Source organism: Danio aesculapii, chromosome 9 (assembly GCF_903798145.1).
Source record: "Danio aesculapii chromosome 9, fDanAes4.1, whole genome shotgun sequence".
Classification (NCBI taxonomy): domain Eukaryota; kingdom Metazoa; phylum Chordata; class Actinopteri; order Cypriniformes; family Danionidae; genus Danio; species Danio aesculapii.
This window is the reverse complement of record NC_079443.1, coordinates 19,774,413-19,791,643: the sequence shown is the minus strand read 5'-3', so window position 1 is coordinate 19,791,643 and position 17,231 is coordinate 19,774,413. Positions and strand designations below refer to the sequence as shown.

General features: G+C 37.8%; 1 protein-coding gene across 1 annotated transcript; it reads left to right on the top strand.

Moving 5' to 3' along the window:
- The first annotated feature begins 226 nt into the window (after positions 1-226).
- LOC130234842 (protein mono-ADP-ribosyltransferase PARP4-like) lies at positions 227-16,967 on the top strand. The gene is made up of 34 exons (XM_056465161.1): positions 227-361; positions 668-863; positions 1,063-1,162; positions 1,298-1,376; positions 1,497-1,595; positions 1,706-1,864; positions 1,960-2,097; positions 2,181-2,339; positions 2,491-2,642; positions 2,993-3,124; positions 3,501-3,599; positions 3,690-3,873; positions 3,972-4,113; positions 4,200-4,342; positions 4,728-4,859; positions 4,946-5,032; positions 5,142-5,306; positions 5,392-5,429; positions 5,553-5,631; positions 5,720-5,857; positions 6,015-6,222; positions 6,371-6,441; positions 6,512-6,699; positions 6,789-6,888; positions 6,972-7,142; positions 10,648-10,728; positions 10,815-10,895; positions 10,970-11,065; positions 12,131-12,289; positions 12,383-12,893; positions 12,977-13,095; positions 13,182-13,284; positions 15,767-15,899; positions 15,974-16,967. The coding sequence occupies exons 1-34, from the start codon at positions 236-238 to the stop codon at positions 16,173-16,175; spliced, it is 4,770 nt and encodes a 1,589-aa protein (XP_056321136.1). The 5' UTR covers positions 227-235; the 3' UTR covers positions 16,176-16,967.
- The last annotated feature ends 264 nt before the right edge of the window (positions 16,968-17,231 follow it).

The following is a 17,231-nucleotide window of genomic DNA, read 5'->3' as shown; positions in this document are numbered from 1 at the left end:
CCAGAGTCAGATTATTTATTTGTGTAACACATTACATTACAAAGTTAATTTAACAGGAGTGCATAAAGCCTGACTTTTGAGTGAATATTGAAAAAGTAAAATGTCCAGGTGTTTACTGGGATTATATTGATAAATATAGAGCATTAACTGTAATAGTTACAATATTCAACGTTATTTACTGTAGTTTTTTCTTGTCTTCTGACTTTTCTCTTCATATTCAGACTCTGACAGCATCATGACAGTGTTTGGAAACTGTACTGTGGTGTTTGATGTGAAGAATGTGCCCTTTAAAGAGAAGCAGAAGCTGAAATCAGCTCTTCTGGAGAATGGAGGAAACATCTCCTATATCATCACCAAAGAGGTTCATTTTCTCATGTTCTATGATTAATTATTTTATTTCTTCTAATAATCAATAGAGCAGTTACACAGAGCTAATAATCATAGAGATATAGAGCAGCTATTTCAAATTAGACATTTGATGTTTGGCCTGGGCTTGTTTAAAGCAGTTTTTTCAGCAGGGTCCTCTGAGCTCCTAAAACAAGAATACAGAAGTTGTACTACTAATCCTTTTAAAAGCAATAAAATCATTGAATATACTTCCTGACTCTTGTGTACTTAGTAACTGTCCAGCTGTCATGTGTCTGCTGACTTGTTTTATTTTCTCTAGTGCTCTTTTGTGGTCACCAGCAGTGTGAATGACCTGAGCAGCAACCGGCAGCGCAGCATCCAGAAGCTCCTGATCCCGGTGGTTGGGACGCAGTATGTGTGGAGCTGTCTGGATGAAGGACATCTTCTGCCTTTGAGGGAGCATAATTTGGCCACACAGCTGTCATATCCTGGCTCTAAATCCCTCCCTTGTCCCGGTAAAAATTCATAAACATTTACATTTACAGTTTAGCATTGTCAACCATTTGTGTTTAAGTCATAGAAGGTCAAACGATTTCAAGAGTCAAACAGAAATTCATTTTCCTCTGGTTTTATTTGTGGAAGTGTTTTGTTGTGTTTATGTTGATCTTGTGTGTATTTTGTGACTCTGTAAAAATAATGTTTTTCTTCATTAAGGGGTTTTAGTGTCTACTCAGACCCTAGAATTACAGAAGTTCAAAGGTCATTCTGAAGACCAAACTGACGTTAAGATCCCTAAGAAGGGTGGAAGTTTCAGGTTTGCTCTTGTTTTCATGTCAATCTCAGTTCCTGAGTATTAGTCAAACGTTTATTTTTCCAGTTGTTTTAAATTTGATTCTGTCGCTTTAGTTATGAAAGTTTATCTGAATACGTCTTTTCATTTACCCACTAGAGTGTACAAAGAAGGTGACAGTGACCTGCCTGAATTTCCCTCATATTTTCATGTGGCCAAGTATTCAGTTTTTAAGAGGGTGAGAACATTCATAGTGCAGAAACATCAACAGTGGACAAAATAAAATTAAAAGTCAAATAAAGGCATTCCTGAAGCGATAGCTTTCTCAGAGCAGTCACAATCATTGATTATGTTGCAGGTCAAACCCAAGACTTTGTCTGTTTTGGAGCTGCAGAGTGTCAATGGACGAGCAGGCCAGCAGTATCGTGTGCTGTGTTCAGTGTTGTGTGAAGCTGAGGTTTGGTCTTGAAAGTTGTTTGTTATTGTAAAGAGTTCCTATTTCAGTCTGATTGTACTGTAGGAACTGAATCTTGTACTCTTGTGCTGATGGACTCTCTCTCACTATAGACTGCAGTGGTCCAGGACAAGCTTGTTTTCTGTGAGACGTCTGAAGATGCTGTGGAAGCTTATCTGATGCTGATGAAGGACATGGAGACTCAGGGATTCACAAAGACACACACACTTCCTGCTGAGGTTGAGCGCTTGGCATCTTACAGCCTGCAGCAGGTAAACACAAACATCTATTTTAATGTGTGTGATTTCTGTATTAAATGTGTCTAATATGTGTGAAATATGTGTGTGTGTGACTGATTGATTGGCAGCTTCTGCTGGAGGAAAGGCTGAACTGCAGCACATTATCAAAGGAAGTTGGTGTCTTCATGGAGCTGATTTGGACTGAAGCTCTCGGTTCTCTTAATAACATCCTGACAGTCCCCGTGTCCAGAATCAGTCTCAATGATGTGAGCATGAGCTTATAAACGCACACACAGTGAATATTAGGTTTGTTTACTACAGTGTGTTTAAGGTCTCTGTGTTGTTGCAGGTGAGCAGGGTGGAAGGATTGTTACTGCAGGCACAAAAGGCTCAGAACGAGGATGAAGCCAAAGCCCTGCTAGAGGAGGTCAACACACTCCTGCCCCTCAGAATGATCGACCCTCCGTCCAAACACAAGCTTGTGTCTCAGAAACTAGACCTTTGTCAGGTAATGTGTAAACTAACATAGTATTACATTTGTTATTCTACATCAGGACCATTAAGACTTTGGTCTTACAATATACTGCTCATGACAATAATGTCATTTACTGGGGTATTTCATCACGAGGCTGTTGTTGACATTTTCCTGTGGTCTTCAGCTGATCAGAGATATTGTGAATGTGAGTGAAGCCACTCTGGGAAACCCGTCACCATCGTCTCTGGGAAAGTATCGAGCTCTGAGGTGCAGCATTGACTTTGTTCCTCCAGAAAACCCTGAGTTTCATGCAGTTTCTAAACTGCTTCAGGACAGGTAAACTGGACTGTGATGATGATGTTCAATCATGTTGGATATTTGAATACTTTTTGGTGTTTAAAGAGGTGATTTGACATTGCTAAACAGATCATTAATTTGTATTTGGTGTAATAAAATGTATTTGTTTCTTTGCGTATTTTTTTGCAAAGTTTTTTGACAAACTGATGTAGATTTGTGGGAGCATGTTTGATTGAGGAGTTTTAGTTAAATTATTTATAAAAAGTATTTTCTTTGGGTTTGAGACATTACTCTTTGAGATTTCTTGGATTTTATACATTTATGAACAGCTCACAACAACAAGGGAAACAGCCCATTCAATGAAAATGTTATAATTGTTTCCACAACAGGCCTGTTCAGATTCAGCAGATTCTGCGTGTCAGCAGAGGGGTGGAGCTTCAGATGTTTAGGGAGGAGTTAGGCAACATTAAACCCCTCCTCCACTCCACTAGTCCCAGTAGTTTGGTTGGAATACTGTCACGGTAAGAGCAAATCCACCTTATTCTCAATGTGGAAGGAAATATGGAAAATATGAGACTAAATATGGATCATCATCAGACTGCTTTGATAGAGAGACGTTCTTTGCTTATTTGTGACCTAAAGTGTGCGTCTTTGTTGGGAATCAACATGTTGGTCATTATTGAAATGAGCTGCTGTGTTCTTTCATTCGTGTATTCCTGCTAAACTTTCTGTATTTTTATAAGATTTGCCATATTTAGTAAATGTGGCCTTTAGTGTCTTTATCTGTATTTTTATGACTCTTTAAGCAAATGTTAAACTGTTATTTGTGATACATTTGATTTGTTAATAAGCTGATGTAATTAAATATTATAAGTTTTTATTACATGTTCTGTGTAGAGGTCTGCTGCTGCCCATGGTTGGAGTGAAACTGCATGGAATTGAGCGGACGGATATCGGGAATCTTGGAGGAGGAATCTACTTCAGTGACTCTCTAAAGTCAGTGGCCTTGTGCATTTCTCATTCTTTTAATTTAACACTTAACAAGTGCAGATGTATCCAGTCATTAAAATTCTTCTATTGTTAAAGGACCAGTGTGAAATACTCCAAGCCCAGTGTAACTGACGGCTCTCGGCTGCTGTTGGTGTGTGAAGTGGCGTTGGGTCGGTGCAAAGACCTGCTGAAGAAAGACACCAGTTTGACTTGTGCTCCTGACGGCTTCCACAGCATACATGGAGTCTGCCGCTCACACATCAGATTCTCTGAGTTTGAGGTGCTTTCCTTAGTCATCTTCTGTATACTTAACACTCTGCTGGTGTTTTGGGGATCTAATGTGACCTTTGGGTTTGTGTTTTGACTTATATTGGACAGGACGATGAGTTTGTGGTGTTTAACACAGAGCAGATCAGACTGAAGTATGTGGTGCAGTTCACTCTGGAGGAGGACGAGTTAAAAGACTTCCAGCCTCAAATCAGTACCTTTGTGGAGCTCTCAGACGCACCGACTGACGTCTGTAAGTATGCAGTGAATACTGGAGGATATGCTGTGATTTGTGCTGTAGAGTTCATCAGTGTTTTGTGTTCATTTGTGTGACTTTAGTGTCCAGTGATGACAGTGAGGGTTTTAAGTCCACTAAGAATCCTCTGGAGGAGATGAATGCAGGTTTGCTGGACAGCAGTGGTCAGAAACTTCCTTTACAGGCTGTCAATGTGAAGTGCAAACTGATGGATCTTCTGTGTCAGGTGTTACTACAGTCATGGCAGAAGAAGTAAAAGAAAATGCAGATTCTAGATGGCAACAATAACATTTGAAAAACATTTTTACACTTGTTTTTCTAATCACTGAAGTGGACAAAATTTCAGCAGAGATCAAATGCCGTTATATTATCCCGCGTGTAGTGCAGTGATGTACAGTATATTGACCAGTTCAAACTACACTCTTATAATGCTGTATGATAATTGCTTTATATTTTAATATGCATCTACATAGGAGATAAAGTCATGTCATGTTATACTGTAGACAAGCTGTGGCTCCTCCAAACCAAATGACCTCAAAATCCTGTAGCCAAACCTTTTGGTCGTAACTTAAAACTTTAACTGTGAGCCTCTTTCTCTGCTCTGTCACCAGGTCATCATTTTTCAGACCTACACAAACCAAAGTGCTGTTCCCATTGAAGCAAAGTTTGTCTTTCCACTGGAGGAGACGGCAGCAGTGTGTGGATTTGAAGCCTTCATCAATGGAAAACACGTCATTGGAAAGGTGCAAATCATTTACAGCTTGTCATGTTCAGCCTCTGATATTTAAAGCTATTTTCTGTTCATTTTACATGTTTCTTTGTCCTGTAGGTAAAGGAAAAAGAGCAGGCCCGTAAGGAGTACAAGCAAGCTATAGAGAAAGGTCATGGAGCCTACCTGATGGACCAGGATGCACCTGTGAGCTCCTGAACATCATTTCCTACAGATGAGCTAATCATAATAATAACTGCTGTGTGGCTGAAATGAACAGGAATATTTGTCTAAGGTCATGTGTTTATGTGATCAGGATGTGTTTACTATCAGCGTGGGGAATCTTCCTCCTGGAGCCTCAGTTTTGATCAAGGTGACGTTCATCACTGAGCTGGTGGTGAGATCGGGCTCTATAGTCTTCTCACTGTCTGGCAGCGTGGCACCATGGCAAGAGAGCGCCGCCCTTAACCAGACAACTCAGGTTGGTCTTTCGCTGTTGTCATTGAAAACATGTTTTGCCCGCTGTTCATTTCAGTGTTCTGACTGAGAGTTGTGTTGTATTTCAGACAACTGTTGAAAAGATTGGCCTGTCGGAGCCAAAGGGGTGAGAGTCTCAAATGCTGGAAGTTCACTGAAGATTAAACTGCTGTGAAGAAACAAGAGAAAAGTGAAATATTTAATGTCACAAACCACATGATGTTTCTTTAATGTTTTGTTTATTCTTCAGGGAGTTTTCTCTGTCTATGTCCATTGAAATGCCTTATGAGATCATCAACTTAAACTGTTCACACCGCATCAAAACCAAGGTTATTAACGTTGTTCAATTTTCACTGAAATAAAGTAGCAGATTCAGGTATGAACATTATGAACAGTACTAATGTCTTCCCTGTTCAGATGACAGACTGTAAGGCAGTGATCAGCACGTTACCAGGACAGACTCTTGGACCTGACGGGTTACAGGTGTCCTTCAGTCTTTCTAATATCCACATGCCCAGGATGTGGGTCGAGAACCATCCAGATAAAGACAGTCAGGTGAAGAAATGATCAGTCACATCTGTCATGGTTGTCTGTATCTTCACCCAATCTTGCTGAAGATCATGAAGCAATCTAATCAAAATATGAGTATAAGTATGTAATGTAAGATATAAGTAATGTATAAGTATAAATTGCATCCTTCTGATCCCTGCAGGCCTGCATGCTGGTGTTTTATCCAGACTTCAAGTCAAGCGGTTTGTCTCTTTCTGGAGGATCGTCCAGTGTGAGCGATGTGGTCATTCTGCTGGACTCCTCCAGGTCTATGCAGGGAGAAGCCATGCTGAACGCCCGCAGGATTGCCCTTCAAGTGCTCAAATCTCTGGACCGCTCACTGAAGATCAACATCATCTCTTTCAGCACTGGTTAGTGCTCACTGAAAGCATCTGATATTCTCTCACTGATCATCATGTCAACATTTTCAGTTCATTATTAATCTGTGATTTATCTGAGAGATCGTGTGTGCATGACAGTATATCCCAGTTAACAATTCTAATGTGTGTGTTTGAACAGATTACAAGGAAGCTTTTCCTGCACCGGTGCCCTTAAATGAGGCGTCTGAAGCCGCCAGGAAGTTTATTATGGTGAGTAAAGTTTAATGAGAGTCAGAGTTGACTGTGATTGTGTGTATTAGTGTATTTGTCCTGTCTTCAGTCGTGTAGCGGCGCTGGTGGCAGCACTGATCTGTGGCGTCCTCTCCGGAGCCTGAGCCTGCTGCCACCCTGCCGGGGCATGAGGAACGTCCTGCTGCTGTCTGATGGACACGTTCAGAACCAGCCTGTGACCTTACAGCTGGTCAGAGAAAACTCCTGCCACACGCGCCTCTTCACCTGTGGACTCAGGTCTGCCTTTAAACGAATCTCTTAGTGTTTCTCTTCCTCTGACACTGAGTTCCTGAAGCTAGAGTTTGCTTGTGTTTGTCTTTGTCTAGCTTGACCGCTAATCGTCATATGCTCAGAGCTTTGGCTCAGGCAGGTGGAGGAACATATGAGTTTTTTGACATAAAGATGAAACACACTTGGGCAGAAAAGGTGATTTATGCTGTTGTTTTTGTTAACTTTATCTCTTCATTGTTTCTGAGGCTGGAGCTGAACAGATTTGCTGGTGGTTTCAGGTGCGCGCTCAGGTTCAGCGTATGGAATCTCCAGGCTGCAAATCAGTGGCAGTGAAGTGGCAGCAGTTTAATCCCAGAGCGCCTCCGCCTGTTCAAGCTCCCTCACAGCTTCATGCCCTCTTCAACGACTGGCACACTCTCATATACGGCTTTGTGCCGCACTGCACTCAGGTGATGCTGCTGATACCTATTGTTCTGTAGATACTAATGAATAATAACACTATATTTGCACATATTTGGCTATCACTGCAACATTTTAGTATTTAGTATTTGTGTATTTTACATTAATCATATCAGAATTTCAGTGAACTGGTTCAAAAGTCTGAGTCAGCAATCTGCATAATCACAGAAAAGTATTCATTAGGTCTGTACAGTACATCTATAACTGTAACTATAGTATGTGTATATAGTGTAGTAAAGTATAGTGCATATCATGAATGAAAATTATTAATTCAACTACTTATTAATGTTAATTTAATAACAAGCAGTGTGCAAAGTATGCCTTCATTTTTATTCAAACTATATGCTTTTAGTTCCCCACTTAAAAGAATATAAATTTTTGGTAACACTTTATAATAACTACACACTATAAATAATTTATTAAGCATTAGCAAATAGTGAATTCATTATCTGTTAAGCATTAACTCTACATTAATAAGCGTTAGTAAGCAGTTTATAACTGCAGCTACAAATGCTGTATTCTTGACTTACAAACATATTTATAATGTGCTTAATAATTGTATTTTCATACTTTGTTAATGATTTATTTTTCATTACTAAACTAAGTATTGCACTATTTACAAACCATTTGTATTTAAAAGTAGTTGAGGGTTTTTAGGATCATTCAGAATGAGTTAGTAAATGATTAATAAACTATTGAAACCAATGTTTATATGTCTTATTATTCAGGCATATGTTAAGGGTTACTATGTATGTTAATAAATGCTTTATTAACTCAACTTCATCGAGTTTTGTGATCCGATCTAAAGTGAGGACTATTTATGCTTTATAAATCCCTTTATAAATCTTTGCAACCTTATCTAAAATAAAATAACTGTAGAGTTTAAACATTGCATCTTATTATATTGTTAAATTATTATTTTGTTGTTGTTGTTTTATCCAGTTTTATGTCGTATTTTGACACTTCTGTTATTTGGCAATGTTTAAACTTTACAGTCATTTTATTTTTTAGAAAAGATTGCAAAGATTATTGTTCATTTTATACTGAGCCTTTAATTGTCATTCATAAGGGATTTATGAAACATAAATAGTCCTCACTTTAGATTAGGTCACAAAATTGCGTGAAGATGAGTTAATAAAGCAATTATAAATATATTAGTTAACTATTAGTATATGCCTGAATAATAAGATATATAAATAGTTTATTAATCATTTACTAACTCATTCTGAATGATACTAAAAACCCTCAACTACTCTTAAATACAACTGCTTTGTAAATAATACAATACTTAATTTAGTAATGAAAAATAAATCATTAACTAAGTATGAAAATACAATTATTAAGCACATTATATAGGTGCTTATAAGTCAAGAATAGAGCATTTGTAGCTGCAGTTATAAACTGCTTACTAATGTTTATTAATGTAAAGTTAATGCTTAACAAATAATGAATTCACTAGATGCTAATGCTTAATAAATGATTCATAGTGCGTAGTTATTATAAAGTGTTACCAAATTTTTTTGCGCGTTCAAACTACTTATTTAAAATGAGCTGAAACAACACAATTCTTGAGATTTCATTGGGACTTAATTTTTGTGTTCAATCCACATAAATTTGTTAAAAGTGTTAAGTTAACTTAATCAATTTGTGTTGGGACAACATGAATCAATTGTGTGGAACCCTGCATTTTTTACAGTATATAAGCATCATTATGTATAGTTATTCCTAAATGGATTAATTTTATTATTTTCCTCAAAATTCTACAAACAAAATCCTATAAGGACAACGTGAAAGAAATTTACTTGAAATATTTGGAAATCACATGTAGAGTGTGTCTCAATCAACTCCCTATGACCCTAGGCCATGGATCAGTGGGTTATGTACATGAATTCAGGCACTGGTAAGGACAGTGATGAGCTCAGTACATAAAAACCAAAAGTAAATTATAGCTAAATAACTTGAGGGTTTCTTATACCAGCAACATTTCAACCAATTATAAATGTATGCTAGATAGTTCTTAACCTTTCTAGCTATCTTAATTCATGTTAAATATAAGTAAATAACAGTTGTTGTTTTTTTTATAGGAAAAACCTCACTCATTTGTTGTTGTTTGATGAATTGGTTCACGTGATTCATGTTTCAAACTTCTAAGCGTTAAGGGCTCATCGATTCACTCAGATTTTCACTGTGCATTGTGGGTTTTTCCGGAGCACAAACGTATCAATGCACTGGAAGAATTTATTTCGATTGAGACAGCCTTTAAAATTGCAGACACCCTGATCAGTGCAGTGACTACTGCTCAAGGAAGCTGCTTGAGATGCACCCCATTCACAGCCATGACAATCAAAACTGAGCTAAGGTGAATCCTGCTTCCACTGATCATGCTTAAAATGTTTCTACAGCCACAGAAGACCACCTGTTGTAAATTTAGTTAAATGGACATGATTTAGAAAGGCACACACTTGTCTATAAAGGGTCCCAGCGTTAACAGTGCATGTCAGAGCACAAACCAAGCCAGAAAGACAAACAAATTATGTGTAGACCTCAGAGACTGGATTGGATCAAGGCACAGATTTGGTGGAAGGGTACTGAAAAATTTCTGCTGCATTGAAGGTCCCAATGAGCAAAGTGGCCTCCAATTTCCATCTTCCTAGAGTGGCCAAATTGAGCGATGGTCACTCTGAAAGAGCTTCAGTGTTTTTCAGTGTAGAGAGAGCAGAAAATTCCAGAAGGAATAACTATTTCTGCTGCACTCCACCAATCAGCCTGGAGTTGCCCAAAAGGCTTAAGGACTATCAGAACATACTGTCATTAAAAAGGCTGGCACCGCTCAACCCCTGTCCAATGCCATCCCTACAGTGCAGCATGGTGGGTGTTGCATCATGCTGTGAGGACGTTTTTCAGTGACAGACCCTTGAAGACCTTAATTGTTGGAAAGATGAATGTAGCAATGTACAGAGACATCATTGGTGAAAACCTGCTCGAGAGAGCTCTGGGCCTCAGAATGGGGCAACAGTTTCAACTGGACAATGACCTTGAAAATGAACAATGACCTTGAAAACGAAGGAGTGGCTACGGGAAACTCTGTCTTTGAGTGGTATAGGGGTATAAGTCTAGCCAGAGCCCAGACTTATACCCAGTTAAGCATCTCTGGAGGTAAATGAAAATGGTTGTGCACCAATCATGAAGCTTGAGAGGAACTGCAAGGAGGAATGGGAGAAACCGCCAAAAATAGGTGTAGCAAACTCGTTGCATCATACTTACTATAAAAAGACCCGAGGCTGTAATTGGTGCCAAAGTGGCCTCAACAAAGTATTGCGCAACAGCTGTGAAAACATATTTACATGTGATTTCAAACAAACTTCTTTCACGTTGACATTTTGATGAATTTTTGTGGAATTGAGTAAAATAATGAATGTATTGCAAAATGTGAAGAAATTGAAGAGTTAATGAACACTTTAGCAGTTTATAATTGTGTTATAATTATTCTTTAAGGCCACATTGTTTGGTGATTTGAGTGGGCAGGAGATCGAAACAATGGTTTCCATCACAGAACTACAGAAGACGAAGGGAACTGTAAGTGAACATCTGAAATAATTCATATAATCTGAAACCTCATCAAATGTTTTTAAAGTGTTTTGAGGATTTGTGTGTGTTTGCAGTTCCTTCACAAGTTAACAGCAAGAGCAATCATCAGAGACTATGAAGATGGCATTCTAGGCGACAGTGAGGCAGAACATGAGGTACAATATTTGGCTGCATGTTCCTGTTTCAATATAACCAACAAACTTAATTTGCTGTCTTTATTGCCTATCAGGAGAAGAAAGCAGAGATGAAGTCCTTCATCATTGAGCTCAGTAAAGAGTTCTCCATCTTGTCTCAGTTCACAAGCTTTGTCGCCATCGAAGAGCGGGTATGATTACTTTTACAAGTATGGGATATTTGTACATATTCACTAATTATCTTAGAGCTAAAATAGCTTATATCTTATCAATTTAGAAGGAAATCATGAAAAATAAGGTGCATTTCAGCCATAAATTTAGAAAGTTAATTTTATAATTTTAGGAGGATTACACAAATTGTTTTAGTTCTAATTTACACTAGCTCCTAGTCTGGAGATTTTCAAAATCTCAGAAAATTTAGGAGTAGTGAAGGGGACTCTTTAGTCATTAAGACCAAATGACAAACTATCACCTATCAAATTATCCATTGCCTTTGCTTCTTGACAAAAGTGAGAGAAAACTGCCTTTATTTGCACACAAATTGTATAACTTTTTTTTAATTTGGAGGTTATTACAATTCCAGATTTTCATTTAATTATATGCTTATTTTTAATCACCATTTGAGCAAAAAGCATTGAAACAATATCATGTAGCATAGCATCTAAAACAAGCAACATGTTTAAAAGAAATGTCCATCACTTTTCTTTTAATCTAAGATGCTCCTCAATAATGATTGGTGGATTAAAACACAGCTGCAGTCTCAGAGAGGGGTGCAGTGAGCAGAAGCTCATTAGCTTTTAAAGAGATTTGAAGAAAAACACCTTGGTGTGGAGTAAAAAGGGAGTTTACACTACCATTGAGAAATGCAACCAAAGTAAATGATAGACTTTTCATTACTTTTAAGCAGTTCATAGAGCCAAATCCAACTTGCATTCATTCATTAACTCTTGGTATCTTTTGAACTTACTTTGCTTGCTAAACATGCTAAACACACACTTTATTGAACAATGACACCCCCCCCCCCCCAAATAAGGTAAAAACAGCTCCTGTTTTCTTCATTTAAAGGAAGACCACAAAGTAAAATAATGCATGCATTACTACTTTTATTCAAGACCGGAGACGTTCATGTACACAGATGTGCCTCATATTTATTTGGCATAAAATAGGTACAAATATAATAATGGTAACATTTTGGAATGTGCAACTCAAGAAGAAAGGTACTTGAATAAATTCTCAATGTAATTTACTCACTGCAGGAGCTGAATGAGCTTGACACTGGATTCACAGATATTCCTAAACTCATATCAGAGGAGGATGTGGACATTCTGCCGTATATGCGCTGGACTGAAGATGATCTGGATTCATTCGCTCCAGCGGAGAGAGGCAGAGAGGAGATTATCAGATGTGACGAATTGGTAACAACGAAAGCGTCTATTTCAGCTCTTGTCATGTCGTTTAGCAGTACATAACACATTCAAAACAATTCATCTTCATTTTTATGCCTCCAGATGGAATGTGGAGATGATTATGAAATGTATGGAGCTTTATGTGACCATAAATTGGATGTTCTCAATTTAGAGGGCATCGAATGCCTGCTAAGTGTTCCTCTGAAGCTGCCCTCTCCTCCTCCTCAACTCCTGTTTCTGACCTCGGACGCAGTTGAAATTCAGGACATACCATCTTTCCAAAGTCTCAACCCTCCACTTCAAGATGCGGCAGAGCATTTGCCCGTTAATTTATCAGTTAGTTATTCTCCTTCTACTCCCAGTTATTCTCCTTCTAGTCCCAGTTATTCTACTCCCAGTTATTCTCGTTCTAGACCCAGTTATTCTCCTCTTACTCCCAGTTATTCTCCTTCTAGTCCCAATTATTTTCCTCTTACTCCCAGTTATTCTCCTTCTAGTCCCAGTTATTCTCTCGCTCGCATTCCTAGTCCCAGTGTGCTCATGAGGGAAACGTCTCCTCAACAGCAACAAGTTCTGAAAAAAAAAAAAAAACTCCGACAAACATATGGTACAGGTAAGTTGACTCTGACTGATGAGGTTTCCATTGTGATTATTGTTTATATGGAGTCTTTTCTATCCTCTCTTACGTTTCTCAAGAAGCTACTCCAAAAAGAGCAATAAACCTGTGCAGCATAATTGCTCACAGCAGCTCAGCAGCAAAGGAGGCAAAACCTGATACTGTTACCTGGAACAAGCTGTTTGAACTTCAGCATGAGGTGTTTGCACATGATTTAATGCTCTTGGTTATATACAGTGTGTAACTGCTTGGGACTGGGATCATATTGGTTGTGTGTGGATACAGGATGGATACTGGGAGTGCACTGGCAGGATGAGCAGATTTTTCAAGCTGGATGTTGACTTTTTTGCCAACGTCTTTCTTAAGGAGAAAGGCATCCAATCTTTAGGTAAGAAGATTACCTTTTTAAAAATTTGGTGACATTGACATATGTATACATTTTTGTAATATAATTATATCTCAATCATAATCAGTTTAAATATTAGTGATTACAATATTGACTAAAATAATTGTAATTATAATTTAGATTCTTTATAAATATATTTATTTATATATATATATATATATATATATATATATATATATATATATATATATATATATATATATATATATTCTTTTAATTCTTTTTTTTTAATTCTGAGTAAAGTGGTGTGGAAAGTGTTTGCCCCCTTACTGATTTCTTTCTTCTTTTTTTTGCATGTTTGGCTCATTTTAATGTTTCAAACTAATTTTCATTAAACTCATTTTCATATTAATCAAAGATGACTCGAGTAAAGACCACTCATGCAGTTTTGAAATTAAGGTTTTTATTATTCTCTACCTTGTTAAAATGTGGTTAACCCTGTTTAGAATGGGTGATATTGTAAATTTGAAGAAGAGACAAAACTTGTTTTCAGGGTCTTGTATCACCCGGCCATTTGTTAGACAAAAGACTTAGCCGTGCCTGGAACTGACAATATGCATTACTATGGAGATTCGATACTGTTTTTCACACATAGGTAATCAGACCTGATGTGCCAACACAATCTCACTGCAATTCATAACTTTTTGATTTAGTGGCTAATTCGTATGAATTCGTACGATCTAATTCGTACAGTTTAATATGATTTGCTCATCACCCAGTGACGGTTGGGTTTAGGGGTGGGGTTAGGTGCCACGCCTCCTTTTTAAAGTCGTACAATTTCGTACAACTGAACTCCTACAAATTCGTACGAATTAGCCACTAAACTGCCAAAACGTAAAATACTTACGTTTTCTCGTGAGATCAGGCTGGATGTGCCTATCACTTAAAATTTGCATTACTTTGGATAAATGATACTGTCAGAATGCATCTTACAATGTAAAAACATAGTTTAATATATAACTGACATCAACTGAAAATAAGCCTTTTGGAATCTGTTTGTGAAGTTTCAGCTCAAAATGGCCATCAGGTTTATTACACCCTGATGTAAATATCAATTTGATTCATAAGGAAGTTTTTGCAATGGTGTCTTTAAATGCAAATGAGCTGGCTCTCCCTGGCCCACTCAAAGTAGGTTCTCCCCACTGAGGCTGAGTGAGGATGCACAGAACAGCAAGTTCTCTTTGACGCTTTTAAAAACATAAATGAATCGAATACACTTCTATAAACGCAGCACGTGCATTGCTGCAAATGCCACGTTATATATATTTCCTGATTTTCCTGTGAACTGGGGCTTTGCAGAGGAAAAAATGCAGACTGCTGGGAAGTGGGTGGGATAAGTGTGGTGTAATTATCAGTTTATCTCGATAATTGTCGGAGGCCAGAATTGAAATTCGATTAATTGCACAGCCCCAAAAACTACTTCACCATAAGTCAAGTGATCAGTGTCACGTGATCAGACTTTTCACATGATGTGCAGGTCATGTAATTAGCCAAATAATTCTTCAAAAAGTTGATTTTATTTCACTCATTTCATCCAAGAAGTGAAACTTGTATAATGTATACATTTATTCCAAACAGACTCATTTTGAGGGATGTAAACAATAGCAATGGTCCTAATGTATTTCCTGTTTTACATTTTTAATTTTCTTAGCTTCCAAGAATCCCAAAAGGTCCACATATTGCTAAACAATGTAACGATAGCTGTTTTAACGTTACATTATGATTGAACAGTTTGACAAGCTGGAAATGTTCATGAGCCAATGACATCGCCACATTGAAATGGTCTATATTTCAAGTGTTTATTTCTTTTCATTTTGATGATTTTGAGGACAACTAACGAAAACCCCAAATTCAGTATCTCTGAAAATTAGAGTATTACTTAAGACCAATACAAAGAAAGGATTTTTCGAAATCCTGGCCAACTGAAAAGTATGAACATGAAAAGTATGAGCATGCACAGTTGGGGCTCCTTTTGACTGAATTACTGCAGCAATCATATCACTATCATCATCATTGTATCAGTCTGTGTGAAATGAATGCATACATTATACAAGTTTCACTTCTTGAATGAAATGAGTGAAATACATCATCTTTTTGAAAATATTCTAATTATATGACCAGCAGTTTTACTGTAACTGCATGATTACTCTGATAAAAATTTATGAATTTATTAATAAAGGGACTAAATCTAATTACTTTAGATGACTTTTAATGCTCAACAGTAAAACAGAGTTTAAATGTGGATAATAATACATAAACAAGTTAAAACGGAATAAATCCTGCATTTTGGACTCATTGGAAATAAAGGCTCAGATTCATCAAGTAAATTTAAAGGATGGCATTTTGCTCTTACATTTACTGTACTCAGTATTTTGAACTGTACAAATGCTCACCAAAAATGTACTATTTTTCAGGAATGTTTTGTGTGTGTAACCCTTGAGTCAGTCAGATGTTTGTGTGTCAGGTGTGAAGGCTCATGCTGATATTCTGAGGCTGCTGGCGACTCTGCTGGTGCTCCAGCTGATCCGGGTGAAGAAGCTGGCGGTGGGACGGCTGCTGGAGTCTCTCCTCCGGCTTAAAGAGTCCCAGGAGCCCAGGTAGCAGCACACATCCTCATAGTGACTCACTCCAGTATCTGCGCATCAATGACTTTCTGCTCTTCTCCATTCAGACCGATGTACTGGGAGGCGGTGAAGAGGGCCGTGGACTGGGCCTGCCGGACAGACAGACAGTATCCGTGTGTGTGCAGCAGGCTGGAGATTGGCAGGGATTGGGAATCATCCACACGTCTGCTACTGGGCTGTGATTCTCCACACCCGTATTCCCCTCTCAAACCTGTTCTGGAGAGACGGATGGGTTTTTCAGTCGTGTAGAAACTGGACACACACTTTTTTTACAGTTGAAATTTACTGTTGCTGCTTTATTTACTGCAAAACAATTATCTTTATCGCCTTAAAGTGTTTTAAAGATATATCTGTACAATTTTTGGACAGGAGTGATATGACTGAGTTTGATTGCATCAGATAAAGACCGCGTCTTTTTAAAGCTTTGATTGATTTATGCAGAGATTTGTTTCATGTATTAGTGATTTCTTCTGAATTTCAATATAACGTATTAGACAAACCAAAGATTTCATTACTGAAACTAGGATCATGTTGTTTTATCATTTAAAATATATCCAAATGTTGTTTTGTTGACAAGTGTGCTTGTGTGTTTTTCTCCTGTGCTGTTTTAGCTCGGGGGTTCATTAAATATGTTTCTTCAGTAAACATTATATCAATCTTAAATGTAGCTTTAGCGCTAGTCCTACCAGTCCTACAATCAGTTCCAACTAATAGCCACAATACACAAGGAATACCTAATGTCACGTCACTCATGACAATAAGTTCTAACCAGTAGCCACGAGACACAAGGAATATACTGTATAAGCTGTCCATTCATTTATTTATTTGGTTGCAGAAACTGACACAGACGTTCACCCACCATCCTCCTCACCATCACCAGGTTGGCCCTGTCCAGAGGGGTAGGCTTCACCCCTGCCTTAGTCCTCAGCAGTCATAGCGGGATCTAAAAGCTTCTGATGTAAGCTACAAATGTTGCTTTGGCCAAAGAAATCCTATGTTCTGCTAAATGATACTTTTGTCAAAAAATACTCATCAAATAAATGTAATTAATATCATATTAATCTCTCTGGTCTTTCTGGTAGAACACAGGTTAAGTCCACCGCTTGAGAAGAGTTCAGAGAACACAGACCTGTGAACTTTGGTTCCGACCACAGTTGTTCCCAAGGGTTTGGTTATTGCGGTCGCCTGATTTACAATGTTTTCTTACAGGAATATGCATTAAATAAGTTACTGGCGAGTTACTGATGTGCATTAATGTTTTATATATTTATCTCTAAAAGAGCGGGAATCTCATGCGACAGTTTT